This window comes from Triturus cristatus, chromosome 4_2 (assembly GCF_964204655.1).
Source record: "Triturus cristatus chromosome 4_2, aTriCri1.1, whole genome shotgun sequence".
In the NCBI taxonomy this organism is placed as follows: Eukaryota; Metazoa; Chordata; class Amphibia; order Caudata; family Salamandridae; genus Triturus; species Triturus cristatus.
The window spans coordinates 839,775,836-839,801,967 of record NC_140586.1 but is presented as its reverse complement, the minus strand read 5'-3'; the positions used below and the strand labels follow the sequence as shown (position 1 = coordinate 839,801,967).

At 44.9% G+C, this 26,132-nt stretch overlaps 1 protein-coding gene across 1 annotated transcript in view; it reads right to left on the bottom strand.

The window, feature by feature from the left end:
- Positions 1-26,132, bottom strand: part of LOC146835223 (E3 ubiquitin-protein ligase HECTD3-like) — a 387,450-nt gene that overhangs the window by 285,181 nt on the left and 76,137 nt on the right. Inside the window, exons 4-5 of the mRNA XM_085602812.1 lie at positions 10,524-10,659; positions 9,381-9,496 (exon numbers count right to left, since the gene is read on the bottom strand). Coding sequence (XP_085458938.1) covers positions 9,381-9,496; positions 10,524-10,659 — 252 coding nt within the window. The remainder of the gene's footprint in view (positions 1-9,380; positions 9,497-10,523; positions 10,660-26,132) is intronic.

The following is a 26,132-nucleotide window of genomic DNA, read 5'->3' as shown; positions in this document are numbered from 1 at the left end:
AAAAAAAAAATGAAAGAGTTCCTGCTGTGGACACCGGAAGCAGTACTTGGTCCAGGCTCCATTGCATGACGAAGATGAAAGCGTGTAGCAGGTGCTGACCGATGGAAGCAAGGAAACTAAAGTGCCTTGGGAGCCGGCCAATGGTAATTAAAGTGACATTGGAGGCAGCCAATGGAAATTAAAGGGAAGTAATGGGTGAGCTCTAAGCTTCTTTTAAGTTTTTATTTTTTTTATTTAAAGAGATTTTGCAAGCACAGCGCAAGCGTTGTGCAGGTGAACCCTAAAAATGAGCACAAGCAGATTGTAGAAGTTGAGCAGCAGATGTTATACGAGTACCCTCAACAGCAGAAACATCTTGAAAGCGGATTGTTGGTAAGGAGATCCTGAAGAAGACAACTGCTCCTCCATAGTTCTTCTTAGGTGGACATTTCCTTTTTTAAAGCATTTGATAGGCAAGGGAATAGACTCATGACCAAGTTTCAGAGATGATGAGAAGGTCTGGGCCAGTGTCATAGATCAGGTAATGAATGTTCAGGCAGCAATCGTTAATTGATCTTGGCTGATGAGGCGTTACAATAGATTGTGATTCATGAATTGCACCACATGAAGTGAACATATATTTAGGAATGTTACATCAACAGACACACAGAACTAATCATTATAATCGTAGAGCTGTCAAAAAAACCTAGTACGAGATGGACGATTGTGATGAAAAATGAGTGGAGAGAGCAGACATTATGGCAAGGCTCTGCAAGGGACAAAAAAGCATACAGAAAGCAAGTCAGACTTTTACAAGCCAAGTATTACTGTATAAACTCAAACAGATTACAGGGCTGTATAGAGCTTTAGGTGTGGAAGGTCAAGACTGTTAGAGAACGGAGAAGAGGATGGGAACTCGGTGAAAACAATGATGACAAGTGAGCCATACAAATGAAGTGGTTGAAAAAAAGTTGAAGGGAGCATGGTGGGAACAGAGTGGTGAAGTGAGCATAAAAGTGCCCTTGGTCACAGAAAGCAGCCAGTGGTGATGGGATTAGATCATACAGCTTAACCAGAGATGACTGCCTATGGTGGTTCCAAGATTACTAGTGGTGGGATGGACACTGACCGAAATCGATGGAGTGCTAACGAGTGGAAAGACGTGATGTGCAATGTGGGAGTATATGGAAGCCAAAATTAGAGTGAGAACTAGATTTTGTAATCTTAGTGGTTATTATGTTTGCACCTTCTTGCAGCCTCACCATTCTATTTATGTTGAGTTGCATCTCTCGTCAGTATTTTGCCCAATTTGAGTTGTCCTGTCTGTTGGTCTGATTGTGTTTGCTTAGCATCTCCACACATTGAAAATCAGCAATCCCTCTCGTTCAGAGTTATTGTTCTTCTGTCATTTGTTTTTCCTTTCACCATCATCTTATCCTTTGTCTAGCCTCTGAATCAATGCAGCAATACAGCGGGGACAAGGCACATCCCTGAGATGCATTATCTCATTCCTTAACAGATCCCTCATTCCATCACTACCTCCTTTGCGCTACGTACCACTTCACAGACTAGCTCTCTTCTTTAACAAGCGTCTTAGGCCTCTCCGTGACTTCATCTCCTCTTTCAACTGCTATATTTATGCAGAGGACACACAAATCATGCTAAAATTTTAGAAAAATACTTTCAGGTGGTTGACCACTGCGCGCTACATATGCACCTCAAAATATATATGTAGAAATCTAATACACTAGCAGGCGGAAACTGAACAACAATCACCCATTCACCATCTGGTGAGAGAATGTGGCCTACTGCCAAACTTTCCAATCCAAGTAAGCAATCTAGGGGCTGGCATGGGTTTTAATTTCTTTCTGCTAAAACTCGATGAAGGTATCAAGGAATCTTCTACATAATGTGATTTCTGTCACAATTTCCCTTAATTAGGTTTCCATCAAAGGGTAGTTCTTTCCCGTCTGGACATCCTAGACCCTCACCACCTTATTCGCAAATTTCAGAAAGTGAAACCATGATGTGGCTGCAAGACATGTCCTTCGTCTGCCTATCAGACTATGATTACACCAGTCCTTTAGCAATACACTGTCTGCCTGTAGCTAAACGAGGCTGAATTAAAGCTATGTGCATTAAAAATTGAGCATACAAATACTGTACCTTTCTTTCTTGAATTTAAATTTAGCCACTACCGCCAAACTTGATTGCAATGCTCTTGTTAGCCTTACCCTTGGCAGCCCTCTCTTCAAAATGTCTTGCACTGGCAGAAAGTTTGGTCACAGCAAAGTGCATGGAAAAAACTCTTGTCACTGTAAATCATAAGATCCTGCAATGAAGCTGTATGAAGGACATCGCCATCTTTCATGGTCTGCAGCTTTGCAAAGATTCTATTGATCGGTTTGCCCTGGTCACTTAAAGTTTATCCTTGGAAAACACCTCTTTATTTGGCCAAGAGATAATGGAGAAACCTTTTGTTATCACTACTTTTTGTGAAACCCTTGTTTCCTTTTAAAAACTTATGAAATATAGACCATTTGAAAACTTAAAAAGGAAGCATAATTATTGCTACCTGCTCTTGGCCCTGGGCACACTAGAAACCTGGGGTGGAGAAGAGGAAGAATGTACCTGGTGGTGTAGGCTGCAGATGGGTTCTTGGGGGAAGAGTAGGTGATGAAGTAGGTGCAGGAAGTAGGGCAGGGGTAAGTGATGGTGCGGGATGAAAGGTGGAGGCAGTTGTGTAAATGGTGGGTAAGGAGAAATGTAGAATATGTAGTAGTCCTGGACCTGGGATGTATAGTGGAGAGAAGGATGGGTGGCTGATAGGTGGTCAGAGGTGGAAGAATTAGGTGGAGGTGGTGTAGGGTAAATGGTTGTAGACAAAAAGTTGTGGATACCGGTGTAAGTGCTTGTTTTTGTAGACCTGTGTCAGTGGATGTGAAGCTGATGATACAGATTGCACTATAGGACACTGCTTCTAATGCTACTAGGGACACAAGTAGCCTGGGCATCCTGAGACTGGTCACTCAGCACAGTGTCTGTACCCTGGAGCTGAACAGGAGACTGGGGTGGGCTCTCCCACACCCTGTCCTCCCCGCTGGGGTCCTGTACTCTCCACAGAGGAGATGTACCCCCAGGATCCAGAATTGCCAGGGCGACTGAGGCAGCCGTCCTGCACAATTCTCCCACCAGTTCAGGGGTGCTACCCTGCAACTGGTTACTTAGCTTAGGGTCTGCACCTTCAGTCTGAACAGGAGGCTGGGTTGGGCTCTCCCACACCCTGTCTTCCCCGCTAGGGTCCTGTCCCTTCCACCGTGGAGAGGTACCCCCAGATTCCAGAACTGACAGGGAACCTGTGGCAGGCATGCTGCACAATTCTCCCACCAGTTCAGGGGTGCTATCCTGCAACTGGTTTCCTAGCCCAGGGTCTATACTCTTAAGCTCGACTGGAGTCAGAGGCGAGGCTTCCCTCTCCCTAACCCCCCCTCCTGGGGCTCTGTACCCTCCCACCCGGAGCAGCACCCCCAGAAGATAAAATGGTAGGGTTAATGCAAACAATCGTCCCTCCCTCCAGGTCAGGGGGGACACCCTGAATGTGACCCTTCAACCTAGGGTCTGTACCCTGCGGATGTCCCTGGCACACCAGGACTTCTGGGGGAGAACAAACCACCCTCCCTCCCCAAGGGAAACAATTCCAGGAAGTGTTGGGTAAAAGACTGCATGGCACAGGTCTCCAGCCCTCTGTCCATCAGACTGTGCAGGAAGACCCTCTCAGGCCAGAAGTGGCCTCACCAAGGTCAGTCCTGGGGTGCTGGTCTTCCCACTGGGGACTGTCTCCCCTCCTCTCCCCTTTCTCTGGACTTATGCACAATCCTCTCTGGAGTAGGGCAGCTAGACATTAGAACTGAAGGGTCGCTGGCGACAGCTGCCCCCCCCCCTCCCCCCAGCTCTCCTGACACTAGGGGATACCCCTCAGTGGTTGGCCTCCTGGTACCGACTAGGCTCCCATGCTGGTGCTCCCCCTGGGAACCTTCCACGTTCTGGGTCTGGGTTTTGGGCAACCTGGGCCTCACCCCTACCTCTCCTCTTCCGAGAAGGGACTTGGAACCCTCTACCCCTCCCCAGGAACCTATCTGGGCTAGTACAAACCTCCCCACCTCCTTCGGTTGGGGAAAAAATCTGAGCCACTCCCATATGTTTCTTTAGACCTTCTGGACTCCACCAAAAGGTCTGCCTACTGTGCAAGCTCCCTTGGGTCATAGAAGTCTCACTTCACCAGGTGTTGGCATAGCTCTGGAAAACAGGGATTGAACATATGCTCTCCAGCATCCAAATTTTACAGCCCCTCACATGTGTTAACCAAACTGCCCTTCACCCAACCATCCAGTGCCTCAGAAAAGTACTACCATCACCCTTGCAAGACTGGTGAGACAGTGTCTGACTGTTTCTGTCACTCAACCCACACTCTTCTGGGGGTCTCTATACTCACTTATCAGGGCTTCTATCATGGGGGAACTCATCTCCCTGCACCCCTCTTCTAGAGTCAGCAGAGTGCCCCTCCCACAGCTAGAAGTATTACCCCTTGTGCCAGTTCCCTAATCCATCTCAGGGACCCTGCGCACCACTGGAGCTACCTCAATCCTAAACCCCCTGGAGTATGTCAATCCCCTCCTTAAAGTGTGGCATCAAGTCTCTGGGTGTGCGTCCGTCTCCCTATGTACTGGACATAACACTTTAGCTGCCACCATGTGTGCTGGACTTAGCCATCCTTGCTTCCCAGTCCAGCTCCATCACTCTCACTTTGAGCTCATAAGCTAAAATAATTTCCTTTTCCATTAGCTCTATTTGCCTTTTCACCTGCTCTAACTTGAGCTTCCTGGCTTCCACCCATTCTCCAGCTCCTCTAAAGACAGACCTGGAGGGGGACTACTGTTGCATGACCCGGAGGGTTCATCCCCCCCTTAACAACTCCTGAGCCCCCAGTACATCTTCCCTTTAAATTGGCTCCTCAGCCTCCACACCAGGATCCTCAGAATGCCCTCTGCCATTCCTGGCTGCTACCCAGGCCATCAACGCCTTTGGTAACTTCCCTTTTTTGGGGAGGCCTTTAAGTTGGACTTTGAGGTTTTTGCAAACGGACTTCAGTTCCTTTATGGTGTAGGTTTCAAACCTATCGTACTCAAAAAACTATTCTGGGGATGTAACTAACGATGCTCTCGACTGAGACATGATGCAGTAGAAAGTTTAAGCTCAAAACAAAAGCAAAGACCAAAAAAAAGGAAAAACACAGTAATGTGGTACATAGTAGTCTGCGATATGGAAGTAGTGTACAGCAATCACTGTAGGTCAAGTTTACACTCAAGTCCTATCCTCACCGCTGACAACCAATGGTAGACATTGGAGTCTCTAGTTGGCAGGTTTGTACCCTGTCCAAGTAGGGACCTTTCCTTCTAGTCTGGGTAAGGGGATTACACTTCTAAAATAACCCCTGCTCACTCCCTTGGTAGCTTGGCATGAGCAGACAGGCTTATCTCAGAGGCACTGTGTAACGCATTTGCACATCACACACAGTAATATAGTGAAAACACTACAAAAGGACACCACACCAGTTTTAGAAAAATAGCCAATATTCATCCGTGTAAAACAAGAAAAAATGATTTTAAAAAATCCCACATACAGTAATAAAAATATGAATTTTGCAAGAATAAACTTAAAAGGCAGTTTAATTGAAGTCCATAGCTCTGTCCGGGGCTATCACTGCGTTGTGAACAAACAAATCCAACAGTTCAGGCTGACCTGGAGGTCGCGGGACAGCTATGGTGTCGGGAAGACTGGCAAACAGTACCTTGGAAATGCAGCGCTTTGTGGATCTTGCGATAAGCGCCGAAGAGGAGGCATCGGCATGTGCGGGTTCCGGAGGATGGTGCGGGTTCCGGAGGATGGTGCAGGAATCGTCGGCCCTTGAAGTCACAAGGGTTCCAGACCGAACTCCATGAAGTTGAAGTCAGGAGCGCAGGCAGCGGCAGGGCTGCGCCAAAGTGGGGCGGTGCCCTCAAGTCACATGCAGGCAGTGACTCTGTGACACCGTCCAGCAGAGTCGGTGAGACCAGTGCTACAGGCCCACTAGTGGCATTTGATTTACAAGCCCTGGGCAAACCTGTTGATATTATTAGGGACTTGGTCTAGTCTTAAGACTAAGATACCATAGAAAACTGGGAACATCTAGGACAAATCCCAATACAAAGATTCCCAGTAAAACTAGCACGTCGGAAGAACATTGGAATAAGAAAAGAACCGTGATTTAACTTTCAGTTGTGTGTCCCGAAAAGAAAGATCGTAAGAGTGGTGAGACAACAGGCCGCGATTCAAGAAAAGGGAAAATAACGTATAAGAGCAAATCAAAAGAAATGAGGAGGCAATACAGGGAGAATTGTAGGAACGAAAAAATGGCGTATAAAGAAAATCTATGGAGCAAATTACTCTGGGCTAGTAAACTGCCAACTAGTATGGAATTTTGGGGGAACAATTAACAACCTAACAAAAGGACCGGGATTACATCAAGATGCCGGAATTAATGAAGCTGTATGGAAACAGCACATCCTCAAAATGTTTAACAATACCGACAACATCACGAGGACGAAAGAGACCACGGCACAGGATGCTCCCCATGAGGGAAAGCACAGAGAAAATCATCAGGCATCAGACCCTGGCAGCAAGATCATCAGTTTCAAGCACCAACGGACCAAACATCCTAACTGATGCTAAACAACTTAAAGCAATAATAAAAAACTAAAAACAGATGGGGCAGCAAATGCCCGATTCAAGCAGGCACAAAGCTTCTGGGCAGATTACTTCACGCCTCTCTTCAACCATATCTTTAGCCAGAATAAGCTACCACGCTCCTGGAAAGGGAGTATACTTCATCCCAGCTTTAAAAATGGAAGTCGGAGCCTGCCAGAAAATTACAGGCTAATAGCTTTGATAGCTTTGTAGAGGCCAAACTATATGCATCCTGCATCTTAGTCCATCTTCAAGCCTGGTCAGAGGAAAAATGTGCAATACCGAAGTTCCAAACAAGTTTCAGGTCCGGTGTGGGAACTATCACAAACCTCGCAACCATGGCACTCCTAACAGAAAAAGCCATAAAAAGAAAATCTCTACTCTTTGTATGCTTTTTAGACCTGAAATCCGCTTTCGATAAAGTCGAAATCGTCTCTGGGAAAAAATGATAGAATGGGGACTACCAACACACCTACTTGAAGCCATGGTCGCCCTTCCACAGTGATACCTGGGTGAGGGTCAAACTCGGAGATGGTAGCAGAGTGTCAGCCAGGTTTAACACCACGCATGGCCTGAAACAAGGCTGCGTCCTGGCACCAAGCCTTTTTAACCTGTATTTAGCACACATAAACAACTACATGTTATCATCCAAAAGCCATCCTCCTAACCTCGCCAAGGAACCAATTCCATACCTACAAAATGCGGACGACAGTCGTTTTGAGCCAAAGCCAGATTGGCCTGCTAAGAATCTTAAATAACTTGACAAAACATCTGGACCATCAAGGACTGAAGTTGAATAAAAAGAAAACTAAAGTGGTACGCCTGGTGGATACTCAGGACAGCAATTTCACTTGGTACGCAGAGGGCAAAAAAATAGAAGAGACACAAGCATACAAATATTTGGGCATACACATGGAGCGAGGGATATCAAATAGGGAACACAAAAAGGAATTACGATCCAAAGCCCAATCACTGATCTTTGTGCATAAACTGTTGAACAAAAAACTCAGTTGTTTGTCTTACCGCCACCTTTTGAAAGTGATGGCAGCACAAATACTACCTACTCGGTCATACGGCTTAGCATCTTGGTGTGGTAAGGATATTGAAATACTGAATGAGCTTCAGACCAAGGTGTACAAGGCAGTACTCGGTCTCCCGAAATCCGCATCACCAGCCCAGATCCGCCTTGAATTTGGTCTTCGGAACCAGAAATTCCAAAGTATGAACTCTTTCGTGAAACTGTGCTGGAAGCTTCGATCCTCAGAACCTGGATCACTGAGCAGCTTATGCTGGGAAGAAATCAAGACTCAAATGGATCAATAACTACCCAACTCATGGGGCGAACAATTGACAGTATCACTAGATGAACTTGACGTCCAAGATACGCGGGATAGAGCGTAAGACAGGGCAGCATTCAACAGCCACGAAGAGGAAATCGCTTTTAGAAGACAAAAAAACCCTGAGTAAAAAATGACATGCTTGGACAGTTATAAATTCCAATACGTTATTAAAGCCTCAAGCTTACCTATCAGAACACTTTCGCATTGGGTTAAAAAGGAGCTTTGTCAAGTATCGATTAGGAGTTCATGACTCAAAGGATCTCTTACCATCATGGAAAGAGAAATCACAAATAGCAAACTGTTGTTATGAGGATATTACAATGAAACAATAACCCATTTGTTGTGCGTATGCCCTATAGTTAAAGACTCAAGAAAGACACTCTTCAAAACAATTTATAATGAAACAAACATACGTACTAGTAGACAGGCCGTAATCTGTTGGCTGGAGGGATCATCTAGCATATTGATTTGCCGAGGTGTAAAATTTTTACAAGAAAGCACCCTCCTCCGGAAAGCGGACTTAAAAAACTAAGGGGCTTGCCTCATCACCGGATAGTACATACATTTTAAAAAAAGGAAAAATTAATTATATACAGAGCATCTAAAAGTAATTAAGAAATGAATTTGAAATAGAACGGTAAATGACTCAAACTGTAAATTCACCGCTTTATTTCTCGAAAATTAAACTGTACTTTTTCATGTTTAGAGAAAACATATTGCACTTGCATTTCATTTAGACAGTACAAAATTAATAACTGCTTCAATGTGTCACTCACATTATAACGTATATACGCATCAAATATATTAGGGTATGTAAAAGACGATTGAAGCAAATATCACGTTAGATTTATTTTTTCCTATTTTTTGTAATGGTTTTAATTAACTGATACAAATAAAGAATTCATACATAGTAGTAATTCAAATAAGCTAATCATGGAAACACCAATCCATAACACAATTTTCATGGAGAGCATTTGCACTTAAGCACTGATTAGCAGTAGTAAAATGCCCAGAGTCCTAAAACCAACGAAAAATGGGTCAAAACCAGGAGGTCAGAAAGCTAAAAGTCTTGGGATAAACCCGCTAAAAAATGCCAGGTCTCACACACTGTTTATAGAAGATGGGCACACTCACATTAGAGAGAATGTATTATTGCATAATACAAGAGGTGGCAGGCAGTACACAAACCAATAATGAGGAGAGTATAGATATTACGTAAACTTGCACAAAACAGGAAGCATTAGAGTTGATATGTCACACAGAATGAAAGTGCCTTACTTGACTATGGTCCCCTTCTTCATGTGAAGGCGAATCCAGTGTTGGCCGTGGGACCCATCGCTCTCCCAATAAGTCTCAGTGTTGTTATCTGTCAGACACCACAAGTTGGATTCTTCCTAAAAGGAGATGACCTTTGTTAAAATACAGTCATCACTGCAAAGACTAGCATACACAACCATGACCGAATGTAATGGGGATTCCAGAATGGTTTGGACATGTCTTAATGGATTGAAGCACTTTCGTCCTGCTTCAGTGCACATACAGGTTTGGTCATTTCTGAGTTTGGTGAGATCCATTTAAAAAAAAGCTTCCCCACACGTGCACTGCTGGTATGCCCCAGTTTGTTCGTTCATACGCAAAAGGTTACTAAAAAAAAGTTGGAGGTTTTAGCATTTAAGGTTTTAAAGAACTGTGTGGGTATGGATTAGTGCTGTGTATGTTTTTCTCTTGATAGAGAATGTTATGTATGAACTGCAATTTCTTCTAAAGTTCTCCGTTCATCTAAATTATTGTAAGAAAAGGGGGGTATAATTTGAAGCTGAAAGGGGCAATCTCTGAAGAAATGCAAACGATCCTTAGAACAGAGAGTGGAGTGGATGCACTAAGCATCCTCAAGCTGAGGAGGTGGGCGTCAAATACACTCAGAGCAAGGACATGGGGCACTAAGGAATTCTGGTAACAGAGAGAAGGTACAGACAGTACACAGAGTGTGTTTAAGAGTAACGGCTAAGAATATGAGCTACCATGGTGTGCTTGCTGTATGAGCAGGTTTGATCACTTGAGGGTGGGCACCTTCAACTTTGCTTTTCTGGCATTCATGGTCCACTTTTGCCAAGTACATTACAAGTAACTTCATGTGCAAGGCATTTACAGGATAAGCATCTTACTAAAGGATGTGATTTATGAAAGCTCTGAAAAGTGGAAGTAGCAAGGCATGACCTGTACTCAAGAGAGGAGGCTTGGCCTAGAGGCCTAATTGACCACCATGGAAACAACAAATCAGAGTTCTAAAACTCACTTTTTCACTTCACTAGATTTATTAACATTGGGCAAATCAGACACTGGTTGAGCCTCAGTATAAAGCAACATAAAAACAGTAAACATTTACTGATTTACATTCAGAGCCATTATCAGGGAGCCTACCATAAAAGAAGAGACGTCAATGCTGTCCACATATTGTTTGATGCGGCCGAGGTTCTCATCTTCCTTGAGAATGTGATCAGAGAAGAAATGTACCAAATCCTCATCACATTCATAACTCCAAGTGGGAGGAACAAACCTGTAACAGCACCAGGACACAAGTTAGTAGAGGCACTTCCTGTTAACACTCCTGCATCCAACCAGAGGCATAAACACAAGACAAAGTATTTGATGACTATTCTAGTTCACTCAGCAGCACCCAATGAAAGATGATGTCACTGGGAATGGCACTTACTGCTAGTACCCAATAGTGGGCTCAGACACGGGGCAGAGGGCAGAAGAGCAGCTTCTATATCTTTCAATCGGGCACAATCAGGTGCTGAGATACTGGGACTTAAGTCAAAAAGCTAATTCTATCCTGCCAACCAGACTGCAATGAAATTAAGATACTGAGACACCGAGAAGAATTACTGCATGCCAACTTCCAGCATTCAGTAGGAGGCAGAAACTTGAGGACAAAAGTTATAGCAGAATAATCTATCCTACCATCAGCATCTAAAACATACAAAAAGGACAATGTTTCAATGAACAATTTCAGTGTTATTCACCAATGTCAAAAAACATGGAGAAATAATAGTCCTCCTATTCAAGGCAATGGAGGTGGAGACACAGCCATCCACTACTCAATCAGTGGACCAACAATTAGAACGAAGTTGTGGCAGCTTATGTTGAAACTTTTAACATCTCTTTTATGCTGATTGTAGGGAGTTCATGTCTTTCCTTGGAGCTTTTGTGCAACTAATGGCATGTGTGTAGTTTTCTTATTGTTTCATTATTTTTCTGGTCCCAATGCCCATGGTTTCGTTGTGTACGCAATGCCTTCTTCTGGACTCTTATACACCTGTCTTGTTCTCATCAATTCTCATTATGTAGATCATGCGGGTTAAATGTCTCACATATCTAAGCGTGTTCAAACATACTACAAATTACGTAATGTGGACGTAGATGGGAAATAAAAAAGTGTACTTTTTATGCATCAAGGTGAATTTTGTCTCCGAGCTTAACCCATGGTGATAATACATTAAAGCAGCAATACACAGCTGCCTACTGCACCATCAGAGGTAGCCACACAAGGAGGGCAGCCAGCAGTGAAAGGCATCAAAAGGACCTTGTTGCTGGGGATATAGAGCACATCATCAAATAGTTTTGGATGGAAAGTATGTTCAAAAGTGTTTTCAACTTCTTTCTAAAGAGCAGCAGTGGAGCAAGTCAGATGAGTAGTGGGACATTTTTCTATAGATTGGGTGAATAACTTGAGGTTTTCTGATTTTTGCACTGGCCTTCCAAGAAGGTAATTCTTTTCAGGCAAGGATTGGGAGATTTTCATGGATACTGTCTCTATATTCTTAATAATTTATTTATTGATTGCTACACAACAGCTACCACCAAAGGCATCTTATACTTCAGGAAGACCAAGGGAGTCAGACCAGAGAGTTGTAGGAGGCAGCAAAGAAAACGGGTTTCAGAACCTTCCTGAATAGAGGCTTATTCTGTATTTTACTTAATCTTCAAAAGTCCTTTTGACACATGGGACCTTCAAGAGTTGCAGGTTATCAAATTTAAGAGATTTCACAGGTACATGTGAAATGAAAACATTAGACAGAAAAAGAAGGCCTGACCTGTGACAGACCCGATGTACACATTGCAGCATGTTAAAGTGACTGTGTGGATTTTCCGCTTAACATGATTAAACTTGCAAAGCTTGCGTGCAGGTTTGATGCCCATGTTCTGCGTCCTTTGCTGTTTCCCAATCTGTAATTTTGAAAACACAGGGCCTGCAGCACTGTCATAAAGGAGAGGCTGGAGTTTCTCCAATGACTGACCAAGGCACGTGCGGTGGGGGTCCCAGAAAGAAAGACACTCTCAAAGAGGGTTTCAAATAAACTGGATTACAGAAGCTCCATCATTCGAAACGCCATTAACATTTTCAATGATTTGCAGAATATCACAATCAGAGATTCCTTCATACACCTTCTCCCTTCCCTTTGCGTCCCAACAATACTTACTAAGAAATTCCGTTTACCCACACAATTTGCAAATGGATTTCACAGCACAGCAATTTCTGAGTCGATGTGATCCAGTTAGCCACATCTGAAATAAACTCCCCTGAACCTTTGAGTGGCCTTGGGATTGTTATTGATTTTAGATTTAAAGTCTACAGTTTGTGTGCTTTTAGAAGGAATGTTATCCTTGTGCAACTCATTCGTGCTCAGCAAGAAACTCTTTTGCAGGGGTCCATGCCTCGTTTAACTTGGAAATTACCTTAAGGCACAACTCCTGTTTTACTGTATAATTTCTCCAATGCAACATAACTGGTCTCTTATAAGTTAATCGGTGGTATTTCCAAAGTTACCCGAGGAGGCTAGTTTACATGGGGCTCTGACATACCATTTAATGGATTTATCTTCTCTCTGAATGCACATGTCAAATTGAGCCTCTCCAAAGCAGATTAAATCTTACGAAGACAATGTTTATCCAGTTTCCTGAAGCAAATTTCACACCCATTCAAATTTACACAACATCTTCTTCCTCATTATCTGTAAGTTCCGGATGGTTGTTAAACACTTCCTGAGGTTCTGTGGCGAAACAGTGTAACAAAAGCAAATACTTTTATATCTGCAGTTAAGTTTGGTCCGTATACTTTTTAATTGCAAAAGCCTTTTCCACTTGGACCACCTAATTATGGGTTCAACTGGTCACACTCAGTGAGGAGGTGGGCTAATGTTCCGCACTTTACTAGTAGTGATTACCAGTAAAAAAAATAACATGAATGCAAAATATCAATATAAAAGTCTTAATGTGAATTCTTAGATATAGAAACCGCTTCATGGTTAAAACAAGCATTTGCAATGCGATAGGTCTCGCATTTCGAGAACTTGAGCTATTGCCATTGTAAATGACAATGTCTTTTATTTATGTGTTTTGAAAACCTGCAAGCGGTGCCTAAACACGCACTTTGTGCTTATAGTCCTTGCTTATGAACAGCAAGGCTGGCAGTAAAAGAGGTGCAGTTACTGACAGCCTTGCTTCTCATACGCAACGACTATAAGTACAAAGTACAAATACAATTAGTCTCTTTAAAATGTGACAAAATAAATATTATATTAATTCCAGATTAGGTTGTACTCGATGTGGAGCTGATAAATGGAAATTTATAGTAGGTCTAATATAAATGAGATGTGGTGGGTGCAGTACAGCAAGCTGCGCCTAGATGTCCCTAGTGAGCAAGGCACCAGCACTGCTTGTCAAGGTACAGTAGCACAAGCTGCTCCTAGAGGTCCCTAGTGAGCATCAAACTTTGAAGATATGGTAAATATACCCTACCCATAATGCATTTCATGCAAGACAGTACCACAAGTACATTCAAATAGCTATATCCATGTATACAATTAGTAGCTTTGAAATGTGACAAAATACTTTTTATATTAAATCCAGATTAGGTTGTACTCTATGTGGAGCTGATGAAGGTAAATTTATAGAAGGTCTAATATAAACGTGAGATGTGTTAGCAAGCCAATTAATCACTCCCAATCTAGTTAAGGGCTAAGTGAATGTCCTGTCTGAAGGCCTTTAAAAAAAGTAGTGCCTTGAGGCTGTAATTAAAAAAATAGGGCGTAACACATGTAACGGGGTGTCCTCGTGGGAGGTTACAAGAAAAGACAAGGCCATAAGAAGAAGGGACTACAAAGCCTAATGACCAATGAAAAGCCACCATTTACAAAGGACAGGGACAGGAGCCATCTAAAAAGATGGGTGGAAAGTAAGTGGAGCTTTATCCACATATCCTGAATACAGCATGTCTCGAAGAGACAGCGCAAGCGCTGCCTAGGCGAGACCTAAAACACAATAGTTCAGCACATGAAATGCAGATTTTAGAGCTAAGAAAGCAAAAGAAAATTGCTAGATCAGTAAGTATTGCCACCTTCTGCGGTACACAATATTGTACCCGAAATCTTAAAAGAAAAATAAATAGAGTTTAGGGTCCGAGCCTGATCAAATGGCCAGAGAGATCTAGTAGCTTTCTCCTTTTGTTATTGAGTTTTAACACATTCCTGGCCATAGTAGCAGCAAGGAACTACTCAAGCTAATCCATAGAAGCAGTGGAAAGCCGAGTGTCATAGATATGAGAGTAGATGGGACAGCAAGTGATGGTCATACTTCCGAGATGTTTTTCAGAGGGGTCCGCAGGGAGTCAAAGATAACAATGAGGATGTGCCCATAAGAAAACCAAAGCATGAACCACAGTTTTACTTTTCAAAGTAGGTATGCCAGATACCAAGCGGAGTTTCCTTGGCAGATGGGACTGAGTGAAAAGAATGCCTTCAATGAGGATTTGTGTATGCAGCAGATGTTGTCTGAATTCAACCAATTTCATATAGAAGAACCACTCTTGGATCAGGGATGCTTTGGAGCTATTGGGTTGAGGATGAATCTGATCTTGGAGTCCAGTTAAAAAAAAAAAACCACATCCAGGACACTAAGGATGAGGCAGCTTTTGAGCTGGAAAATGTGGAGAATTTCACGCAGGTCTGCGAGTGGTTGGTATACTGCTGCGTTCTAATATAATAGTTTACTGGGATTGATCAGTGAGGCTCATGGGGGATGGTCAACCTCTTGTGCTGCAGCACTGTCTAAAAAAGGATGGATATTTGTGCAGGAGAAAATTGGTGAGATTTTGTACGTTCAACTAGACGTAAACTGCCTTTTCTATTACTTTTACAGTGAAGGGTAGATGGGTGCTCAACTGGTAATTGGTAATCGGTTGAGGCTTCGTCTATCAGTGACAAAAAACTGTCTGTTCATTTTTGAGTGTGTCACAGAAGATGCCATAGGTGATGGCACGATGAAATTAATGCCTAACCCATGATGCCCCCCCAATGGCCACCTGACAACCCTATTTGGTAATGAGTTACCACAGCTACTGAAGCCATATTCCAACTGCAATTCAGAATGAGTTGCAAAACCCCCAACTGTGATTCAGGAAGGATTTTTCGAATCACAAAAAAGGTTTAGCACATTTAAAAATTGCCATTTTGTGGTTTTGAACCTTGGGATTATGTGAATCACACGGTCTGCTACTGTAAAGTGCTTTTGTACACCTGGCCCACAGTACTCTGCCTGCGTATGCTCAGTTTGTTTCAGAGGAGCTCTGGGTTGACCAGAGGCAGTATTTAATTTGGGGATGGGATAAAAGCAAACTGGTAGAGTTTCATCATGACAGCAGGGTTTCATTAGCTCTGTATGAGCTTTTAGTAAGTCACTGTTGATTTGACAGCTGTGCTACTACTGTTTGTCATGTTGGCTGAGTGACTCCAAGTGCTGAAGAGAGACGAAGCAGACATTATTAAAGTGCGTCTACCATCATGTGCTGCGCTACTAAGGATAATGCAAATTTTCATATGAGGATTAGTATTACTTCTAAGGGATAATTGGAGGACTGTATTGTGTTTGAGACATTTGCTAGATGTCAATTTAGCATATTTTCTGCATGGGCAGCATTGTATGAAGTGCTGATGAAGAGAACACATCGAGTTTCAGATACATATTAGTGCACTTGTGAGGGAGGATATTCAACGGCTTCGTCAAATAACAGTGAGATTTTAAGATGTATTATGTAAGATGTTAAATATATTGATCCAAATGGGTGCTCCAGGTGAAAGATTCAAGTGTAACAATATGTCTCAGTGTTTGTATGAGAAGGTGCCTCTTGAAATGGTTAGCCTCTCACATTTTGCCTGCAATAGATGTATTTTGGATTATAGTGCAAAGGGTTCCTGCCAACCAGGTCCCCTGTGCTAGTGCTTCTTCCCTAACACTATTCCACAATTGGCCCTACTAAATGGCACCTGGGTATCTAGGGCATTGGGACTGGAGATGGTCCCCTATGCATGGCCTGGTGAAGACAAAAACTACAAAGTCAACATGGCACACTGCCTGTGTGCCATGATGTGAACTAGCACTGCCCAAGGTATAGGTAAGTCACCCCTCTAGCAGGCCTTCCAGCCCTAAGGCAGGGTGCACTATACCACAGGTGTGGGCATATTTACATGAGCAGATATACCCCTACAATATTTTAGTACATTCTTAGACATTGAAAGTGCCAGGGAAGCCATTGAGAGAACATGGGCTGGAAACTTTACAACTCAAGTTCCCCAGCACCATGATGGCTTTTTTGAACCCAGGAGTGTTTGGTAACAAACTACTCCTCTCAATAAACATACACCGAAACCAGTGTCGGTTTTATTGAAATGTACTCAGAGGGCATATCAGAGGTCCCCCCTGAAAACCTACCAACCCTGGTGTGATCCAACAGGTTTTAGGCAGCTAGCCACCACCAGACATGTTTCTGGACCCCTGGGTCAAGAGCCCCTGCTCTCTGTGACCACAAACAAAGCACATCCTGGGTGGGTGTCACACCAGTGCTCGAGAGAGAAGCTTCAAAAGGACTGCCGCCTTTGTAATGAGATCCAGAGTCTCTGCTGCTAGCAGCAGATGGCAGCCTCCGGTTTACACTCCAACCTTGGGTGGGAAAACCTAGGAAGAATAGGAGGTGTGTCCACCTCTAACTACTCCATCCCTAAGGTGGGGGAGGCCAGGTGAAGCACATCTATCATTCCCCGCCATCTTGCAAGACGGTGAGACCCCTCCAATCAGGGCGAGGAAAATGCCACAAGAGGGTGGCATAATTGAGGGAGAAGTCACCCCAGGTAAGGTGCCCATTGGCCCTACCTGCTACTCCCCTAAAAACACCCCTAACTGTAGTATTTAGGTGGCTCCCCCAGACCTGGAAACCAGTTCCTGTTGACCCAAGAAGGATGAAGAAGACGACATGCAGCGAAGCCTGAAGATGCCTACTGACTTGGCCCCAGCCCTACTGGCCTTTTGCCAGCTTCAAAGACCCTGAAAAAGAAGGCACCACCTATCCTGCTGACAGCAACGTCCAGAACTCGAGGAAGACTACCTGATCTTTGATAAAGACCAGAGCTCCCGAGGACAGCGGCTCTGTCCCCAAGTAATCTACAATAAGGACTCTGGTGTCTTCCGGGACTGCAACTCTTAACCACTCTGCACCAGATGCCTCTAGCCCGTGTCCAGGTGGCCAACCGATCCAGAACATGTTCCCCAGCGATCCTGACCTCAAGTCCAGTGTTGGCTGACCACTCCTGGACTCAATATCGTCGCCTGGATCTAGAGGCCCCCCCACGCACGCGACCGCTACCGGCTTCGGTGAGAAGAATCGGATGTCAAAGGACACCCCTGCGCCCAAAGTCACTGGGCCTTGGTGAGCTGAACAACTATGTCCCCACAACCCTCAACACCTCAACTTACCTCTGATCTCGCGGATTTCTTCTGTGTAGCTTTAGGTTAGACACCTGCAGCCTGTTTGTCAAACCGAGATTCCTCATTGAAAAGCATTAGGTGCCCTAAGCCGTATTTGCACCCGCCCGTCCCTATGCTGCTGGTTGTCTATGTTTGGTGCTGCCTTGCCCCCCCCCCCCGTGCTTGCTCTAACACCCTTAGCTTGGCCCTTAGTACTTACCTTTTGAAAAAATAATGGTCTTAAAAAGGAGATCCACACCAATTTTAGAAAAATACGCTTTGTTTGAGTTTTATTAGGAGTCGTGTGTCAGTTATTGGTCAATGTTTGTGCAATAAATGTCTTACACGCCTCTGTGTTAGGCCTAAGGCAGCTTGTCCACACTACCACTAATAGAGCACTTTGGGTTTTGCATTGATCCCTGTACACTTCAGAGGGAATTTCTGGACTCTGTGAATGGTATAACTACTTAGTGGTAGTGCCAGCTTCTTACATAGGTGGTGCAGTGGTGGGGTACGAGACTTGACATTTGTTGTACTACTTGATCAATACGTGATTTCACAAGAGGAAATCCAAAATAGTCTTTAATTAAAATATTTTTCAATTTTCTATTTTTCCCCAAATTCCTTTAAACTAGTGTTAGAGCCTTGGTCAAGGTTCCCACTGATTAGGAATTAAACATATGTAAAGTAGTTCAGCCTTAGTAGTCCTTAGCGTGCTTTATAAGTTCCTGATAAGATCCCAACTACTTTAAAAAAAATGTCTAAAAATCCAGAGACCAGCCAGGAGCTCAACCTGGTCCCCTATGCATATCTGAACGTTTCTCAACTTTAAAGATTTGAACAGAGCATGGAAACTTGCTACGGGTCCTAAACCCAAAAAAGCCTATCTCTAGCAGTTGCTGGCAGAAAATCACAAGGCCATGACAAGTCAAACTTCACCCAATGGGTAAGAAGATGATGATGATGATGATGATTCCCAGTAGTGGAGGAGGAGGAGGAGGAGGACACTGACTCCAGCATTACCCCCTCAGATACTAACCCCACTGGATACTAACCCCACTGGGAGTAACCCCACTAGTGTCCCAGATGAGGTAGATACTGAAGAAGCAGATCTTCAGAAATTGGCCAAGAGGATAGCCTTAGAGGTTAAACTCTTGGCCATAGCAAAAGAAAGAGCTGAGTTGGGCCTAAGACCCATCTTTGGTGGCAGCAAAATAATAAATAGGGAGGTGGAATATTTGGTCCTTAAAGGGATTGTCCCAAAACTCTTTGAGGGTGATGATATCACAAAGTGGTTCATTGCATTTGAGAGAACCTGTCTTGACAGATATGTCCCCAGGAAGCTGTGGAGTGCTATCCTGTGGGAAATGTCGGGGAAGTGCAGTGATAAACTCCTGACACTTAATGAGAAAGATGCTATATCCTATGACCTCATGAAGGGTACCCTGATTGAGGGATTTGGAGTTAGTACTGAGGAGTATAGGATCAGATTCAGGGAGGCTAGAAAAACCCAGAACCAGACCCGGGCAGATTTTGTGGACAACTCAGTGAAAACACCAGGAGGTTGGTTAGATGGTTACAATGTACATGACTTTGAAGGGTTGTATAATTTGATAATGAAGGAAAACCTTTTAAGCAATTGTCACCAAGAGAAACTACATCAATTCCTGGTAGACCAAGGTTCACTTTCTCCTCAAGAATTGGGGAAGAAGGAAGACGACTGGGTTAAGACATGGGTGACAAAAACTACCACTGATGGGGGAAGACCACAAGAAAGAGGCCAGAAAAACCTTCAGGGGAAAGAGGGTTGTGAGAAGGTGGCCTGATATATGCTGTCCACTAGTTGTAGTGGGCACCTTGTATCAGTCCAAACAACCGCTTATGGCGAATTGGTTAAAGACAACCTTTATTAAAAGCTATCCTAGTGGTAGCTATAGAGAGCAGCCTTCAGGCTAAGCCTTGAAGGAATGTAAAGCAGCTTGTTTTACCAGTCTATAATCTCTTGAATGATCAAATGAAAGGACAACCACACCAGGTATATATTTAAAATAAATGTATTTAAGATAAAACACACCCCTCTAGTCTCTTTATGAGACTGGAGTTCGAAGTACTTAATTTACAAGTTAGAAATCAACAGTAATAGCACAAATACACGTTTGGGCCCTAGAGGCGTACCAAACCATATACCAATAAAGTGGTATAAGAACCACGACTGAACTAGACACAAGGGCTAGAGCCTGTAGAATCGCTGGGACCCCAAGGAACCACCCAAGGTAGTGACACAGGGGACTGTGTGCAGTGTGTAAACACAACCGCTGGTTCCCGTTAGCTTCTATGGGCAATGTCGCGGTTGGAAATTTAAAGATTAGGGACACTTAGAAATGAGTCAGGAGCCAACCCTTTTGGACTTAGGAAGTTCTAGGGCTAGCACCCATGGGAGCACGGGAGTACTCGAGTTACCTCACCAAGGGAAGCCGGGTGCATAGGTGTCTTTTGGTGTCGGGTCGCGTCGTCGATTACAATGGAAGCTGACGAAGAACTGACCAACAGCAAGCTGCCGTGAAGAGGAGAAGTGTCCGAAGAGATCCAAGCCTGGATCAGGGATGGAAGGAACCTGAAAGCAGAGGGGACAGAGTCTGGGTCACTAGCCAGTGACCGAGGGCAGGATGGACCAATGCCCACAGATGTCGGGTGCTTCAGGTGAGTTGATGGGTGTCTTGACTCTTCAGCCACGAGGTCCAGGAGGCGCCGATGCCCACCAGGAGCTGGATTCGAGCTGTTCCACGAAGTCTGTCGAGTGCTGCGGTGTCGGCGACCAGATTGGACCCAACAAGCCTTGGCAACGGCAAGTCACTGGAAATCAGAGAAAGGACTGCGGTGCAGACCAGCAAGGTCTGAGGGACTCACCCAGCGAGGGTAAGTCAGGGCACGTCTGGAGCAACCAGGAAAACCCAATTAGAAGAGGAGTTGCCTTCATAGGAACCTACTAGCCAACGGGCTAGCGATCGTGAAGGAGCCTCGAGCGGTCGCACTTGAAACTGGCCCACGGGTCACTCGTGGAGTGGAGGCCAGCAATCTTCGGTGCAGGAGGTGCCCAAGGCTGGGGCTACTCGGAGCCCAAAGCACAACTTCGAGGAAGTCGCAGAAGATAGCGTTGCTGCAAAAGTTCACGGTGTCCAGGGGTCACGGTTCCAAGTCACCCACGATAGCCACGGGCCTCAGCTTTGCTGTGGACTCAGGGTAGCCTCAGAGAAGTCTGGAAATCCACTTCTGCTGATGCAAAGACTTCGGCGTCCAGCGGGAGCTTAAGCGATGCAGACTGGTCAGTTGCTTCTTTGGTGCCTTACAAGCAGGGGAGTCACTCCTTGACCCCAAGGGAGTTTTATTCAGTCTGCTAGTCAGGATAGAACGTCGAAGGTCCAGGATATATGTTGCAGAATTTCGTCCAGGGTAATCTAAAGTCGCAAGGACTGGGTTCCCATACTTATACTAAGTTTGGGGGTTGGACATACTCTAGGGACCCCAGCTATGGGAGAGTTTGGAAAGGGGTGGTTACACCTATTTCCTTTGTCCAATTTCGCGCCAGAGCAGGGGCAGGTAGCCCCTGCAACCGGTTTGAACTGGACTATGCACAGGGACACCAAGTGTGCTCCCAGTGCAGGACTTCATAGCACCAGAGAGTGCTCCTGCCCAGCCCCAATACACATCTGCCTATCTGGGGAGGTGGTTACACCTCCCTGGGACATGTAACCTATTGTCCAGGCCTCCCCTGCCGGAGTTTCGGTCAGCAGCAGGAGGCCAGACCCGTGTCTGTGGCAGAGGCATCCATTTTTTGATGCCAGGGCTCTAGAAAGTCCTACCGGGTTAGACCAGTGTGAACATGTCTCTCCCTCTAGAAGGGTGGAATGCTACCCCCGCCGCCAGAACTGGCGGGGGTAGTATTCCAAAGCATTTGACACCAAACACGACATGTTTCCGTGCAGCCATCCCAAAGTTAGCATTTACCGCAAGGCTATAATGCACTTAAGAGTATATGGTCAGGCTGCACCACAAACAGCATCAGAGGAGATACTCCGAATGCTGCAGAGGGGCTCTGCTCATGTGTGCAATGATAGTGCTATAGGTAGCCTATACCACAGTAAGGAGTGAAAGCACACCCTTACCCAGGCTGCAGTAGCAGACCCGTGGTGCCATTTTGGAGTGCTTCCTAGGGGTGGCATAATACATGCTTCAGCCCCTGGTAGGCCTCTGAGGTACCTAAGCCCTAGGTGCATAGTATACCATATACTAGGGGCTTATAAGGCACTCCAGAATCCAATTAGATATGTACCTAATGTACATGCAAACCATTTTAGAGAGGAAGCAGCTAGGCTGTGGTCCTGATTAGCAAGGCCACAGCCAGACTAAGGTCGAAAAACATTGAAACACCAGCAAAAAGTGGGGGTACCCATGTGAAGCAGACCCTACTGTCCTACAAGGGTAATCCTAAAAATAAAGAGACTTCTTCAGGCTCCCACAAATCTGCTCAAGAGAGTGGATCCAGAAACTCTTCACAGCCAATGGGTGGGTACCAGGGGGATAACTGGGGGATCCCAAGAAGGTTTGGTATCATGACTGTAAGGCCCTTGGAAACCGAACTGAAGACCCTAGCTGTAAAACTTTAGTTAGAAAGAAGGAAGTGGTCGTGTCCCCAACCCTCCCTGGAGACTTCCCTTTGGGCTGAACTTCAACTTAGGACCCATGCAAAGATGCTAGGGCTCCCAGAATTGGGTTTTGTGAAAACCAGAGCACAGAGCAGAGCTCAAAGTGAAAAAGAGGTGCTGGATATTGAAAGAGTGGACCAACCCTCCAAGAGAAAAGGCAAGAATAATGGGGGACCAGCTTCTAAACAGATTCCAAGTCAGAACCCCTCTCCTCAGGTGTTCTCCTCAGAGGGAACTGAGCCTGAAGAAGTTGTGCCTTGCCAGGCAAATCTCGAGCCCAGAGGGACCCTCTAGGATGGATCGGTGCCAGGGACAAAAAACCTGTCCCTTTCTTTCTAGGAAGAGGACGTTATCAGTGGCACCCACAGGGCTATTGGGAGGATGGGCCCCTATATACTGAGGCAAGAGACCCCAGACCTAGTGCAACTAGGAGTGGTATTACCTTAGAGGTTTAGAGAGTTCCTTCTCACTTTGGCCCATGATATCGCCCCCGGTTGGGCACCTTAGCCAGGATAAAACTTGGAGTAGATTAATCAATCACTTCAACTGGCCAGGGATGTCTCAGAAGTTAAAGGACTTTTGTCAGTCTTGTGTCTCCTGCTCGCACTCGAGGTACCGGCATTTGGTGTACGAGGATTCTAAACATGAGGACACACCCTAATAATCGGTGATCAACATATGAAGAGATTGAAAGTTACCCTAATACTTTTGCCCACGCCGGAAGATCGTGTGGGTTGGAATTATCGCCACACATGAAATGGTTAAGAACAAGAGACATTAGAGCCTTGAAAAAGTCACGGGTTGTATTCCCACTGTGGCAACGAAACACGTGTTGGCTGGCTAAGATCTTGTCTAAATAAAAAAGAAACCAGATGAAAAGAAATAAAGAAACAAGGACCCTATTGTGATTTCTGTTGTATATTTGATTGGACTTACAAATGCTACTGCTGTCATTTCCTGTTCAATTTTAAACGTGTGCTGAGGATTGTCATAAAGCCAGTGGTAAGGCAGGAGGCCACCTACAGACTCCCTTAATTCCACTTTCCACAACATTGTTGACCCCCTTGGCCTCTCACAGCCAGGGAAGAGATATATTCTGGGGGTAGTGGATCATGTCACGAGTTATCCAGAAGCTATTCCACTTAAGACCACTACTGCTCCAGCAGTAGCAAACGCCCTTCTTCGTATCTTTACCAGGGTTGGTTTTCCTAAGGAGGTAGTATCAGACAGAGGTACAAACCTCATGTCTGCATACTTAAAACGTATGTAGGAGCAGTGCGGAGTGACTTATAAGTTCACTACTTCCTACCACCCACAAACCCATGGCCTGGTGGAAAGATTTAACCAGACATTGAAAGGAATGATTGGTGGACTCCCTGGAAAAACTCCAAAGGAGATGGAATATCTTACTTCCATGCCTGCTTTTTGCCTACAGTGAAGTGCAACAGAAGGGATTGGGGTTCTCCCCTTTGAACTCCTGTTTGGGCATCCTGTTAGGGGTCCAGAGTTTTGTGAAGGAGGGATGGGAGAAACCAATCAGAAAGACGAAACAAGACATAGTGGACTATGTGCTTGGCCTTCGTTCCCAGATGGCTGAGTACATGGAAAAGGCAAGCCAAAACCTTCATGCCAGGCCAGCCACGAACTTCAAAAGCAGTGGTATAACCAGAAAGCTACCATGGTTGAGTTAAAACCAGGGTAGAAAGTAAGGGCATTGGAGCTTGGTGCCCCTAGGGCCCTCCAAAACAAGTGGAGTGGGCCCATCCCTGTCCTTGAACGAAAAGGGGAGATCACCTATATGGTGGACCTTGGTAGTTGCAAAGTTCCCAAAAGGGTTATAAAGGTCAACCCCCTGAAGCCATACTATGACAGAGCTGATGTGTCCATGCACATGGTCACTTATGAGGGACAGGAAGTTGAGAGTGAACCACTGATCTCCTCTCCAGCAATCCAAAAGATGGGTTTGTTGATGAAGTGGTCTTATCAGACACCCTCAATGACCAACAGCAAGCTGATTGCAGGCAAGTCCTCAATCAGTATGCTGAGCTCTTCTGTCTGACCCCTGGTCAGACTAGCGGGTGTACCATGATGTGGATACTGGTGACTGCCTACCTGTCAAAAACAACATTTACAGGCAGGCTGATCATGTCAGAGAGTGCAACCAAGCTGAAGTAAGCAAGATGCTGGAATTAGGTGTCATTGGACCCTCTGAGAACCCCTGGGCCAGCCCAGTTGTCTTAGTCCCCAGACCTCAATCCAAGTGTGAAAAAGAGAGAAATTAGGTTTTGTATGGACTATAGCAGACGAGTTGATTGACAAGTTAGGGGCAGCCAAGTACCTAAGTACCTTTGCTCTCACATCAGGGTCTGACCCCAGGAGCAAAAGAAAAATCTACTTTCTTCACTCCAAACGGGCGCTTCCAGTTTACTGTGATGACCTTTGGATTAAAGAATGCCCCTGCTATCTTCTAGAGGTTGGCAAAAAAAAAGTCCTTGTTGGGTTGGAATCCTTTAGTGCAGCTTAACTAGATAATATTGCTGTCTACAGCTCCACCTGGCAGGATTACCTGATCCATCTTGGGAAGGTCCTTGAGGCTCTGAGAAGTGCAGGCCTCACTATCAAGGCAAGCAAGTGCCAGATAGGGAAGAGAGGGGTTGTATAATTGGGCCACCTGGTAGGTGGAGGCCAAGATCACACACTCCATCTGTCCAGACAATTCTAGACTGGGTTCCACCCACCCAGACCCAAGTCAGGCATTCCTTGTCTTGACTGGGTATTACAGGAGGTTTGTGAAGGATTAAGGGTCCATTGTGCCCCCCTCACAGAACTGACCTCCTGAAGGCTTTTGACACTTAGAAGGATGCAATGTTCTCTGCCCCAGTCCTGAAAAGTTCAGATTACTCCAAGCAATTCATTGTGCAGACATAAGCCGCTGAACATGGGATAGGTGCAGTTCTAGCCCAAACCAAACATGACCAACCTGTTGCTTTCACAAGCAGGAGACTACTCCCCAGAGAGCAGAGGTGGAGTACCACTGAAAGGGAAGCCTTTGCTGTGGTCCGGACCCCGCAGAAATTGAGCCCATACCTGCCTTATACCACTAGGTGGTAATACCGTGCATAGAGTCCACAGGTTCCCCAAAATTGTACAAGGCTCAATGTAAAATACAAAGTGCTCTATTAGTGGTAGTGTGGGTGAGCAGCCTTAGGCCTAACAGAGGAGTGCAAGACATTTATTGCACAGCAGTGATCAATAATGGACATACTACTCGAGAAGGAGATCCAGACCAATTTTAGAAAATTATACTTTGTACGTACTTTATTTTAAGACCAAGATCTTTGCAATAAGGTAAGTATGTTTTTGATTAGAAATACTTTTCACTTTGAAAAATCGACACTTAGAAACTTTTCAACACACTTCAATGTGATTCTAAGGGGAAAACAGTTTTGCGGAGAATGAGGTAAGTACGCAACTTACAGTTCCAGTCTTCTGGACCAAAGGTCAGCATTGAGCAAGGGTCAGGTAAGTA